At 43.6% G+C, this 14,142-nt stretch overlaps 1 protein-coding gene across 2 annotated transcripts in view; it reads left to right on the forward strand.

Annotated features, from left to right (window-relative positions):
• LOC119161628 (polyamine-transporting ATPase 13A3-like) overlaps nucleotides 1-14,142 on the forward strand; it is a 157,132-nt gene that overhangs the window by 110,088 nt on the left and 32,902 nt on the right. For both annotated transcript variants that reach the window (XM_037414197.2, XM_075885290.1), the window contains exons 10-13: nucleotides 3,010-3,141; nucleotides 9,091-9,267; nucleotides 12,138-12,283; nucleotides 12,815-13,077. In XM_037414197.2, coding sequence (XP_037270094.2) covers nucleotides 3,010-3,141; nucleotides 9,091-9,267; nucleotides 12,138-12,283; nucleotides 12,815-13,077 — 718 coding nt within the window. The remainder of the gene's footprint in view (nucleotides 1-3,009; nucleotides 3,142-9,090; nucleotides 9,268-12,137; nucleotides 12,284-12,814; nucleotides 13,078-14,142) is intronic.

The raw sequence follows: 14,142 nt of genomic DNA on the forward strand, positions 1-14,142 counted from the left end.
CCCACTCTCAGGATCTAGACCCACCGCTTGCGCAGAAATACTGACGTTTCAGAATAGGAGAAGCAACAACAGTTGTCGTGACATCGCATCAGATCTGTAGTGACGAGTGTGATGGCGTCCTTTTCATAGAAACTTTGTGCGTCCGTCAAGGACACTGGGTGCTTTCAAAGAGACACTCAACGCGTCTTTGTCTGTCAGAGACGCCGCGCGCGTCCAGCAGCGGGGCTGCCTCCTGCTCCTTCAGCGTATCGGCGCCTATAAAATGCCAGCGCATCTAGTGTCGGCAGGCTTCCTCATCCACGTCCTGTGCATACGTTGCAAATATAAATGCTTTGTTTCCTTCTGGCTGCCTTTTGGCTTGCAACTGCCTCGATGCTACTGCCTCTGCCTATGGCTACTGTCAGCGCGATTGTTTTGCTGGCATTTGTGTGGCACATGCTTATGGGAGCAGACGAAACTGAGCTCGATGAGCGTCACAGCTTTGTGTGGTCACATCACCAAGCCACCTATGCATCGACGTCACTGCCCAACTCGGCGCTGCGAAGCCGAAACCGAAAATGGCTCACATAAGTAGAGCAATATTAAACTATTTAGTGAAAATACACGAATCTTGGTGCGTGTGTCATGCTTCTTAGAGCTGAATAAAACGCTTACAGCAAAAAACGCGCATTCCACAAATTTGGTGTCGCCACCCCTTTAATCATCCTCATCATCAGCCTGACTACGTCCACTGCAGGACAAAGGCCTCTCCCATGTTCCGCCAATTAACCCGGTCCTGTGCTTGCTGCTGCCAATTTATACCCGCAAACTTCTTAATCTCATCTGCCCACCTAACCTTCTGTCTCCCCCTAGCCCGCTTTCCTTCTCTGGGAATCCAGTTAGTTACCTTTAACGACCAGCGGTTATCCTGCCTACGCGCTACATGCCCGGCCCATGTCCATTTCTTCTTCTTGATTTCAGCTATGATATCCTTAACCCCCGTTTGTTCCCTAATCCACTCTGCTCTCTTCTTGTCTCTTAAGGTTACACCTACCATTTTTCTTTCCATTGCTTGCTGCGTCGTCCTCAATTTAAGCTGAACCCTCTTAGTAAGTCTCCAGGTTTCTGCTCCGTAGCTAAGTACCAGCAAGATGCAGCTGTTATATACCTTTCTCTTAAGGGATAGTGGGGATCTACCTGTCATAATTTGAGAGTGCTTGCCAAATGTGCTCTACCCCATTCTTATTCTTCTAGTTACTTCAATCTCGTGGTTCGGCTCCGCGATTATTACCTGCCCTAAGTAGACATAGTCTTTTACAACTTGAAGTGCACTATTACCTATCTCGAAGCGCTGCTCTTTTCCGAGGTTGTTGTACATTACTTTCGTTTTCTGCAGATTCATTTTAAGACCTACCTTTCTGCTCTCCTTGTCTAACTCTGTAATCATGAGTTGCAATTCGTCCCCTGAGTTACTCAGCAATGCAATGTCATCGGCGAAGCGCAGGTTACTAAGGTACTCTCCATTAACTCTTATCCCTAACTGTTCCCATTCTAGGCTTCTGAAGACCTCCTGTAAGCACGCGGTAAATAGCATTGGGGAGATTGTGTCCCCCTGCCTTACACCCTTCTTGATTGGTATTCTGTTGCTTTCTTTATGAAGCACTATGGTAGCAGTTGATCCCCTGTAGATTTCTTCCAGGATGTTTATATATACTTTATCGACGCCCTGATTTCGCAGTGTCTGCATGACGGCTGATATTTCTACTGAATCAAACGCCTTCTCGTAATCTCACCCCTTTAATAGTGGCTCTTAATTATAAAAGCATAATTGTGCTGACACTGCCTGCAGTATATTAATCTTTTATTCGCCAACACCATGGTGTACTCGTCACACAAGTGTGTACCAATATCGCCAACGACGAGTCACACTCGGCCAGCTCGATGTTTCGCTCTTTCCACTGCCAAAGACGCATCACGGTCGTCGATTGCTTTGCTCGCAATTTTTAACTCGGATGGTGGTTGTCAATGGCAAACCGCATTTCGGACCTTTCATGCATGCTTTAAGCCTGGCAATAGTCATCACATAATGCCGCTTAGAAAGAAGTATGCTGGTGGTGGCAAGGGCATTGGCAAGAGGGGGCAAAAGGGGCACGTGCCCTCTCTCAAGCCACATCGGCACTCTCCTCCCAAGCTACACCAGCGCTCTCCCCTATCCTAGCTACGATAAAACATGGGTTTGCCCCCCCCCCCCCCCCCTTAAGACAACATCCTGCCAACACTCATGGGTGGCAGCAATGCTCCAATAAAAAGAGCTGCTTCTTGAAACAGTACGGAAAGCAGCGTTAGTGGCATCATGGAATTTGTATCTGACAGCCAGCGACTCGAACATTGTCTTTACCCTATATACTATTGCTTCCGATGACAAGAGATGACGATGATGCTTCCACGCCATGCTTCGCGATCTACCACAGAAAGCGATTAATAGTCACAAAAGCCTTTGTTGTGATGAAGTGACGTCTCTGCAATTTTTAGTGCGTTACCATGTATTGCATCAAATAAATACTTTGAGTTTCGGTACATTCTGACCCTTCACCATGGCATGCATTGAGAAAAAACTGCCCCCAGAAGCATTTTTTTTTTTCACTATTGATTTTTGTGCTAATTCTGAACACAAATCAGTGACACAATATATTTTCAGAATCGGAACAACATGAAAAAAAATTATACCTGCATTAAAAAAATTGGCAATTTTGGTACATATTTCGGCAGTTAAATTGGCAGTTAAGGGTTAATAAATGATGGTTTTACATTGTCATACGTATTCAAGGCATTGGACCTCTCGTTACATCATCTTGCCTAATTAGCATTTATCCTTTATGTTCTTTTATTCTTCTAAGTACAGGTGTGAAAATATTTGTGTGTTTGTTTTATCTCAGCTGTCCTATGCGATATCTTCATCATATCACTGCTGGATGTGACCGCTTTCCTTTCTGATATTGCTGTTTTGTTATCTATTCCTGTTCATCTCAGTCTACGAAAACATCCCATCAGAGCAGTTGGTGCCAGGAGACGTACTTATTGTGCCTCGCAATGGATGTGTGATGCAGTGCGATGCTGTCCTCACAGCTGGAAACTGCATCGTCAACGAAAGCATGCTTACAGGTATGTTGTAGCTTTTATGAAATATTTTTTTTATATAGAACTCCCTTTTATTTTTCTGCTTTCTACCCTCTCGTGGCTGCAATTGGGGACAAAAATGCTCCCGTATTTCCTTTTAATCGGGTGTTCAAATTTATAAGCCGTCTCAAGGTTTCCATATTAGTCCTGAATTTCATTTGCTTTTTGGAGCATTGCCATGACTTGGCTGCATTAACGAGAGTGGTGAAAGGCCAGATAAAATGAAAATTTGCATCAGGGAGGAAGCAGAGTTTTAGACTGTACATGAAAAAAAAAATGTATTTGTGCTCCTAAAAGGCATACCGATTCATGGCAGTGCTAGGAAACGTACATATACGGTTTTTTTTTTTCACTAAACCTGTAAGAAATGGGGACACTAAAACTCGTGGGAAATGAAGCAAAGCCTGCAAAGATGAAAGCCAGGAGTGATTCCTCACTGCGACTATAAGGGCTGGACGACACTTTGATTGTGCTGAACATTTCAAATGCATTAGTTCAGGATCTGCATATCGTATGTGCTAACGATGAGATATGCACGTCATCTCTTTGCATTTTATTTAACAGCAGTTAAGGGGAGATGTGAATCAAGAAATGCAAGTTTGTTTCTAATATTACATATTCTTTTTTAATTGCCTTCACAAGTTGAGTTTCTCTATTTTCAGGACAATAAAGTGAAGATCGCAATTAAATTTGAAGTAGGGTAAAATTGATTCTAAAGAGCAGACGGTGGCTACTAAGAAGAGCTCATTGTATAGAGTCTCCTGGAAATTGTCAACTGCCTGCTTGCCATTGCATTTCGCCTGAAGGGTTCACTAAAGCCACATGCTGAAGATGACCATGATTGCCAAGCTCTCATGATGGAGAAATCGTCTTGAAATACGTATCTTTTCCATGTAGATGAGCTTTCACTTATATCACTGAAATGTATTTCTCTCGGGGTCCATTTTTGGGCAACTTCTTGAGTTTGGACATCATATTTTTGGTACTTCTGATAGCCCGATCGGGTTGACATTTTGCCCACATATTGCTTAACATGTGAAGGGTGCAATTATCTTTTTTAAAACTTGATATGACTTGTATAATTATTATGAACATAAAGTAAGCATTTAGTATGGGCTGAAGATTCTAAGAATGTTTATATAAAATTTTTGTTGTCTATTAAAATGTCGTATATGCACTTTCTTGATAGTTATTTGCATTTTACAGTTAATGTAGAGCATTGTGAGCCATTAATAGCTCAGAACCATAAAAGCTTAGTGGCAGAAAACTTTGTCCAGAACAAACTATATACATACTTTACTCATTGTAATGGCATAAAACAAAAACTTTGCAACTTACCATGAAACTAATTACATATTTGAAATCAGCCTTGAAAGCCTATGTCATCGCCCTAGGCTACATATCAATGCAATTTTTTCTTTTTTTTTTTTTCGAATCTCATCTGCCATTGATAAGAGTTAAACCATTGGCAGTTAGACCATTGCGAAGGCAGACTTGTGCATAGGCAAAAATCGGATCTGTGCATTGAGAAACAAGGAAGGCAATGTCATAACCAATATGGATAGGATAGTCGTGATGGCAGAGGAGTTCTACAGAGAGCTGTACAGAAGTCAAAAGAACCAGGATGGTATTGGGAGAAACTATAATAGTCCAAGAGAATTCGACAACCCACCAGTAACGACAGAGTAAGTAAGGAAAGCCCTAGGAAGAATGCAAAGAGGCAAAGCCGCTGGTGAGGATAAAGTAACAACGAACCTCCTGAAAGATGGCAGAGAAATTGTGTTAGAAAAATTAGCCACCTTATATACAAAGTGTCTCTTGACAGGAAGGGTACTAGAATCTTGGAAGAACGCCAACATCATCTTAATTCATAAGAAAGGAGATGTCAAGGACTTAGAAAATTACAGGCCGATCAGCTGCCGATCAGCTTACTCTTTGTTGTCTAAAAACTATTTACAAAAATAATAGCGAATAGAATTAAGGTGATAATAGAGTTCAATCACACAAAGGACCAAGGAGTATTTCGTACTGGCTACTCCACAATAGACCATATTCATACTATCAATCAGGTAATAGAGAAATGCTCTGAATACAACTGTCATGAGCCCCGTTAATTCGGGAGGCGATCGCCGGGCTAATTCCAAGCGCCGAAGTATCAGCCCCCCGAACCGCACCACGAAAGCGTGGACAATTTAGAAGTGGTCCTTTTTGGCGCGCCAGCGGACGCCGGCTGTGGCCCAAAGAACAAGTGAGAGCCGAGAGTTGATCAACAAAACAAAATTATATTCTCAATAATGACAGATCGAAAACAATACACAAGAATGCACACTCCACAATAGTTGCATACAATATGTCACCAACCAAACAACGTACTACACAGTACAATCAGCCACACTCGAAACAACGGACACAGACAACAATACGCACTACAATGCAGTCGCATGCATCGAACAACCAAGACACTTAAAGACTAAAGAGTTCGAAAACTTATTCAGTCCAAAGTTCTTGGAACAAAAGTCTGGATGATACTCTTCCGAGAATCACTCACTCAAAGTCCAGCGTTGTTGTCGTTCCGCTGCCCTCGAAGTTTCTCTTCCAGGAAACCTCGCCGAAGTTTCTCTTCCAGGAAACCTCGCGTCTTCAATCGGCCGCTCTCCAAGCTTCAAACTTCTTCGTCGGAAACACGTCGGCTTCACACACGCAGCTGTTGCCACGCGTCTTCGCTCAATAGCGGTAAACACACACTCTTGCCTGTAGCTCGAGTCGTCACCCCTCATCCCGGCTGCGGCGGCTGCATTTCCGATGGAGGCGGAAATGTTGTAGGCCCGTGTGCTCAGATTTGGGTGCACGTTAAAGAACCCCAGGTGGTCTAAATTTCCAGAGCCCTCCACTACGGCGTCTCTCATAATCATATAGTGGTTTTGGGACGTTAAACCCCACATATCAATCAATCAATCGAGTCGCCACCCCTCAGGTGGAAATCATCTTGTTCTCCTGCTTTGTCTCTACGGACAAAACCTTCGCCGACTACACGGTGGAATACCCTACGCGCTCTGGCGCTAACTTCCGTCTTCTCCTGATCTCTCATCTCGGCTGCTCGATTAAATACCTTCCGCGCGAGATTCCAGAAAGTTCTCATCATTTCGTCGGCGCGCTACGCAGCGAAGGCTGGGGAGAGGGCAAGACGGTTCGAAAGCCGTCCGCGACGGATGACTCAACCCGGCATCACCACGCCCCTTTCCATCTGGAATCTTCTAGGGCCTGCTCGGCCGCCGACACGAGGAGGCCCTAGAAGATTCTAGGGCCTCCTCGTGTCGGCGGCCGAGCAGGCCCGTCGGTGAATCCACGCTTCCGAAGAACGAGGGACGCGCGCCCCGGGGGGGGGGGGGGGGGGGGTCTCTGGATGCTTGTTTTCTTTCTTTTTTTTTTTCTATCGTTGACCTCTCGGCTTCGTCGCGAGAATTTGGCGGCGCGCCCTTTTTTGAGCGCTCGTTTTGTGACAACAACCAACCCCTATACATAGCTTTTATAGATTGCGAGAAGGCGTTTGACTTAGTCGAGACATCAGCAGTAATGCAGGCACTGCGGAATCAGGGCATCAAAGAACCCTACATAAACATACTGGAGGAAATCTACAGAGGATCCACAGCCACCATAGTTCTCCATAAAGAAAGCAAAAGAATCTCAATAATGAAGGGTGTAAGGCAGGGAGACACTCTTTTCAAGGCTATTCACCGCGTGTTTACAGAGGTATTCAGGACCCTAGATGGGGAAGAGCTACCGATAAAAGTTAATGGAGAGTGCCTTAGTAACCTGCAATTTGCTGATGACATTGCCTTGATGGGTAACTCAGGGCACAATTACAGTTCATGATTACTGAACTGGACACGAAAAGCAGAAAAGTAGGTCTGAAAATTGATATGCACAAAACTAAAGTAATGTACAACAATCTCGGCAGAAAACAGCACTTTGTGATACGTGAAGAGGCGCTGGAAGCTGTTAAGGAATATGTCTACTTAGGACAGGTAATAATCGCGGACCCGAACCACGAAATTGAAGTAACTAGAAGAATAAGAATGGGGTGGAGCACATTTGGCAAGCACTCTCAAATCATGGCTGGTAGATATCCACTATTCCTCAAGAGGAAGGTATATAACAGTTGTATCTTGCCAGTACTTACCTACAGATCAGAAATCTGGAGGCTTACAAAGAGGGTTCAGCTTGTATTGAGGACGATGCAGTGAGTGATGGAAAGGAAAATAATAGGTGTAACCTTAAGAGACAAGAAGAGAGCAGAGTGGATTAGGAAACAAACGGGGGTTAAGGATATCATAGCTGAAATCAAGAAAAAGAAATGGACATGGGCCAGACACGTAGCACGTAGACAGGATAATTGGTGATCGTTAAAGGTAACTGACAGGATTGCCAGAGAAGGCAAACGCATGAAAGAGAGACACAGAGTTAGGTGGACTGATGAGATTAAAAAGTTTGCGGGTATAACGTGGCAATGGAAAGCACAGGACCGGGTTGATTGGCGGATCATGGGAGAGGCCTTTGCCTTGCAGTGGGTGTAGTCGGGCTGATGATGATGATGATGAGGATGATTGGCATCTAGTGGTTTTGCCAAGATTGCTTCAGTTCGTCAATGTGCCCACATAAAAATAATAACTCATCCATAACCAAGTTATTGAACCTGAAGTTGGCCTATAGCTTTTATTTTCATCCCTACTTCATGGTTGAAACTTTGTTATATGGCTCGTGCAGTGAAAGCTCGGTGTGGTGAAATAAACTCTAAAATATCTTTTTTTTCCTTTGCATGGAATTCTTGCATATAACACCTTTTCTCCGGTACTTTCATGGCCTCTAGACTTCTGCACTCGACTGTGCGTCTGGTAGTAACATCTTTTAGTGATGTCACTACTCTATTGCCAATAATACTCAAAGCTCTTGCTTACCATTTTCAGGATCATCAGTTGTTCTGAACAACGTATAACGCATGTACATGTCAATAAAGTAGACACCCTTTAAACGGAACCTAAAAGGACCAGGGAAATGCATTCCATTTAACAGGAGTTCCGTTTACCAAGAGATCGCCTGGGTTGTAGAATACCAGAACGAAACCAATCTTGTCAGAAGCATGTGTTTGATTTAAGCAGGAGTTTCGTTTAAAACAGATTTTCATTTACTAAAAGTTTACTTTAATTACGAGCCTGTTGCTTCAGGATTATAAAGATGTGTGACATAGAATTAGATTTTCGAAGCCTATTCTACTTTCACTGTGTATCTTCATTCAATTATATTGGCAAAGTCCACTGTTCCCACTTTCCTAAGTTTATGTCATGAACTGCTGTTGACCTCTTATAGCTTCTTGTTGTGATTTTGTGACTTGCCAAACTAAAGATGGTGAATCTAAACAGGTTGCTCAATAGAGACAAATTTTAATTGGAACATCACATGTGGCCACGTGGCAATAACCCATGTCGTCATTTAGGAAAATGCATTTAGTTCTCGGTTCTTTGAATGTGCTTCGAATGCTCAGTTCTTCGAAAGGCAAGTGCTTCAAGAATGCTCATGTGGTGCTGTACAGATTCATAGGCATAACTTGAAATCGCCATCTCTTCAATGTTGAATGTGTCGCTGGCTGCCATGACACAAGAGAGTGGTTCACTTAGCAAATCTGGGTTTGTTTTGTGTGCAAACATGCAAACATTGAACTGTTGTATTGTTCTTTATACTGGAATCCCAGCTTACCTTTTTTAATTCATTCTTCAAATTTTACCTGGGGTAGTGGAACGGCACAACAGTAGCATTGGATGTTCTTAGCTCTCATACAAGCATATTTAGCTGCAAAAAAATGTTTTTTTTTCTTTTGCATGGTTTAACTAGGCTAAAGTAGGTTAAAGTTGTGTAAACTGCATTGTGCTTCTTTTGCAGGCGAGAGTGTACCAGTCGTGAAGACACCGCTGCCGAATCCTGGAGCTTCACAGCCAGCTCTGGACATTATGTACCACCCGAAAGAGCACAGTCGTCACACGCTCTTCTGCGGCACTAGAGTCATTCAGACGCGCTTCTACGGCACAGAAAACGTTGAGGCTGTCGTTGTTCGCACGGGTGAGTTCAGGCATTTCTTACCACTCGCTGCTCATGGCGCTGGTTAGGGCAACGCCGTAAATTTTTAGTGTCGCACATAGAACTGCAGAATGTTGCTTCCTAAGAATTCATCATAGAAAGCACAAGGCATGTTATACGTAGACATAATAGCAAGGAAACAATCCTTATAGTTCATTTTTGGTATGTTAATATTGACACGTGCGGTTCTTTTGGTTTACGAAGGAAGCCGCTATCACTTTCTGTTAAGCGCAACGCAGGCCGCGTTTGTCTTGTGTGCCACTCTGGAACGCGTTGTGACGCGTATATAGGGGACTGACACGTGCGGTTCTTTTGGTTTACGAAGGAAGCCGCTATCACTTTCTGTTAAGCGCAACGCAGGCCACGTTTATCTTGTGTGCCACCCTGGAACGCGTTACGACGCGTGTATAAAAGCCGGCGCAGTGCGCCACTGGGGGGTCTTTTTTTTTCCGTCGGCCGACGACTGTTCACGCCGCTGTTGCTGTGAGTTGTGTTTGGCCCTGTTTGGCTGGGCACAAGTTCGCCCAATAAACAGTTCGCCTGACACCGCCCTGACTCCTGCGTACTTCCTCTCAAGTGCTGCGTGTATCACAACCTCGTGACATCTGGTGGAGGTGCTTCTCGGTCCATGTACCGTACGCCCCCGTCCAGCCACGTGCGGCTTCCTTCGTAAACCAAAAGAACCGCACGTGTCAGTCCCCTATACACGCGTCACAACGCGTTCCAGAGTGGCACACAAGACAAACGCGGCCTGCGTTGCGCTTAACAGAAAGTGATAGCGGCTTCCTTCGTAAACCAAAAGAACCGCACGTGTCAATATTATAGTGTGTGCATGAGCCAGGCTTCAGCTATCCTAATTATTAATGAAGAAATGCTTAAACAGTTAGCTCGTCAGTTTATTTGTCGTATCGAGCCACATCTGTAGACTGCGTGCACAGATAAATCATGAAGTCACCTTCTTTTCGCCATAGCACAACTCTTCAGTTTATAGCAGACGTTTGCGTTGTTCGTGTCTATCGCCTGTAATTGACAAGACACAAAATCGGTCAAATTCAAATTACCTAGGTAATGTGTTCAGAAGACAAGATAAGTAGGGTAGCAATGGTGAGCTATAAAATAGCAAGCATGGCAAAATGTTGAAGGAGGTGCTATTTTGCATTTCATGGCTGGGGAAAACGTGGTATCCATGCGTTTTGTGCATCGGCTCAAACATCCTTCTCGACATGTGAATTTAGGGCTCTCGTGCTGAGGAAAAGCCACAACACGCACGACACAATGTTTGTGCCATGCTGCCACATGTCGATAGTGCAGGAAGTTGTGCCATGTGTGGCACGATTCCCGCGATTGAGGACTGCTTTTACCACAAATGTTTCTCCTTGCTTACGGTTGCATTTTCTGGTGTCATTTTCATTTTATGTTCGTATTATATAGAGTATTTTCTTTTTACAGCAGACAGCTTTGTGTTCATCCTTAATGCATTTGGGATGGTATTTTTGTGGTTTCGAATATAGTCAACAACTTCGGTCCTGATAGATTCCATGGAAGAAAAAAAAAGCCAAAATGCTCTGCAGGCAGAATTGGCGCATTATCTTCATTTAAATGCATCCCTGAAATAAAGTGCATCTCATTGTTATGGGTTCAAGTGGAAAACTAATGTAGAAGTGGCATTAGAGCTGTTAAACACAAGTACCAACTGAACGTACACTGAATTTTTCAGTGTGAAAAAAGTAGCATGCCTGCAGCTCTGAAATGTAAGCTTGTTCACTTTGTGCTTGTTGTCATCACTCTTGGACAGCACTTTGCTACGGTCTGTGAAAGAGCACATATCTTTAGTTATGCCCACAGCTTTCTGGTAATCTGTGCTTATTTAACAACTCTGCACTTAAGTACCTGGTGACTAATCATTAATGGATGTAACCAATAAGCTGAAGCTCAACTTGACTTTGCAACAGTCACAAAGTGTGCCATAGCTTATGCGTAGACTAACCCCCTCGCTAGTTTGTCTTGCAGTGCTATTCATTGGAATGCCAAGAAAGATCAGACTGAAAGCGGTGCTGTTCAAGAACTTATGCTGTCAGAGTTTTTGGTTGCCATCTTCTAATGGGCATTTGAAACAGCCTACCATCAAAGTCAGTCTAGGCTATTGTCATCAGCATTGTCATCAGCATTGTCATCAGAATGACCATTGGAATCATTATTGTCAATAGAGTCTAATGACAATGGCAGTGTAGCTGGCTAGGCTAGCTCTGATGTTAGGCCATTGCAAATACTGCCAGTATAATTTTGATATGGTGTATGATCGGGATGGGCAATAATTTTTTATATGAATTGGTACCATTTTTTTTTTTGGAAATATGTTTGTTACAGTAGAGCGAATTATGTGATATTTCGCTCTCAGTTACCTTTAAATTATCGAAGTTTTGCTGCAGATGGCAGAAAATATAGATGCTTCGACAGATGGCATGTCTGACATGTTTTTGACGCTAAGTGCTGCCTAACCAACCAGTACTGCTTATATTAGATTCACCAGTGGTGTCCCACATCTGTTGAATAACCAGCAGTCTCAGCATGTCAGGCAAGCGTCGATTCCACTATCGAAGCTGTGAGGATCCGGGCCCGCAGAAAGTATGGGGTGTTGGTTGTAATCGTTGGGTTGCGATCGAATTGACTGCAAAAAAATTATATTAATCAGAGCCCAATTAATGTATCGACTCTACTAAGAAAGAAGTAAGGATGCCATGATTTTGTTTGTTGTGAATCTCTTTTCACTGTCACTCACTTGCTGATGGGGCTCAAGTTGTTGGACCACATACTTTGTCCTTTGCTCATGTCCTTCCATTCCAATTTTTCAGGCTTTCTGACAGCCAAGGGAGAGCTTGTGCGTTCCATCATGTTCCCCAAGCCAGTTGATTTCAAGTTTAACCGGCACATCAAGAACTTCCTCTTGTTCCTCGCGTCCCTGGCTAGCATAGGAGTCATCTATACCATTGTGCTCAAGGTAAGCATAAGCTGCATGAAGATTCACTTTGGTCAAGCTGGATGGTATTCATATTTCTTGTTTCATTGTGGCTGTCCAGGAGTTTCATTGTTTTTCATCGTTGCTGCTGTATAAAAACATAGCGTGCTGTATTTACCATCCCCACGAGGTACATTTTCTGTTGACAGTGCAAGAGTTGGCAAATATTTTAAATTATGATGTTTGATTGGAGGCTTATAGTGGAAGCAGCTGATTATGATAAGCGTAACTGACAATAGCTTTTATTTATTTCAGTTGTGTATGCTTAAAAAAAGCCTAGGAGTTTTTCAATTTTATTTAACTGAAGAGTTTTTGTAGTCGTTCATCAATATTTAGTGTTTTGAACTTTTAAGTTATAAATCGAAGCACTGTGCGAACTGCTAAACTGGCTCCAAAAATACATAACACAGAGAGAGATATTCTGGCCACGTTTCAATGCACCCGATTTCATGTTCACTCTAGTCATCACTCCAACCACATTGGCCTGTTCCCTCCAAAATGTTGTTCTCGCAGTCTCTTCGAGGTGTGCCCGTCTCGAACATCATAGTGCGCAGTTTGGACGTGGTCACCATCGTCATCCCGCCCGCGCTGCCAGCCGCGATGACCATCGGCATCGTGTTCGCCCAGTCGCGCCTGCGACGGGCACTCATCTACTGCATCTCACCGCGCTCTATCAACATCTCGGGCTGTATCAACTGCTTCTGCTTCGACAAGACTGGCACGCTAACCGAAGAAGGGCTGGACTTGTGGGGCGTTGTCCCGGCCAGTGGTGGCAGGTGAGTGATGTGCACGACGATTCCAAGGACTTAATTGTTTCTGAGCCACACATCGCTGCAGCTCAACTGCATTGAATAGAGTTTGTTTGCTGCAAGGCTGCAACTCTGTTCCTAGTTACAAAGTCTCTATTTGATCAGTTAAATCAAATTACATTGCCATGCTGGCCAGCTTGGACACTGCTCTGACAACACAAGACGCCAATGCCCAAAACAGTTTGAAAACAATGGCATCCTTTGAAACACCTCTTTGAGATGCAACAATAATCATCATTGATCTTTCATACATTATTTTTTAGCCTTACGTGAATATTTGAATGCTTCGAATATTCAAACAAATAGTAGAGTATTCAAATTGGTTTCGATTCGAATTTAAATTATCGAATATTTCAAAGTATTCAACATAAACGAATAGATGTATATACTAAACCGCATGCAATTTCTTGTAAAGGTGGTTTCACTGCAGTATTGTAGTGCTAAGCTGTGAAAGCACTTGTCCAGAAGAAACTTGCCCTGCCGCAAAGCCCTACTTCAAATTTAAAGGGGCCCTGCAACACTTTTGGAACATAGTCAGCAAACGCTGCCGATCGCTGGTCGAGGCTACTGACAACACGCGAGGTAAATATAATAGCGCAGCACGTGACCTGGAATTCACAATAAATTCCCAAAGTCAGATAAAAATTGCTCTCTTCCCTCGCAAATGACGCCACATTGTCAAAAATTGCTCAGTCGTTACTGGGGCCGCTGCGGATGGCCGCGACATGTCCACGCGCACATGCGCAATTGCACTGAAAAGCTGCGTATTCAAAGGAAAAAAAAAAGAGAGAGAGAGAGAGTGCTTAAGGTCACGACATGCACGTGACTTTTCTTTCTCTATGCCATCTTTCCCGGCTTTGCTTCAAGTGCTTTCATCAAGACGAGAAGAGAGAAGCGACTCCACTCATACTGAACAGATCAGAAAAATTTTTGCAACGGTTAATTCATCAAGCAATAAACTTCTCTAGTGAATACATTCCATAGCTACTTGAAAAGCTGTTGCATGGTCCCTTTAAATGAACATATTATCCT

This window comes from Rhipicephalus microplus, unplaced genomic scaffold, assembly GCF_043290135.1.
Source record: "Rhipicephalus microplus isolate Deutch F79 unplaced genomic scaffold, USDA_Rmic scaffold_108, whole genome shotgun sequence".
Taxonomy (NCBI): Eukaryota; Metazoa; Arthropoda; class Arachnida; order Ixodida; family Ixodidae; genus Rhipicephalus; species Rhipicephalus microplus.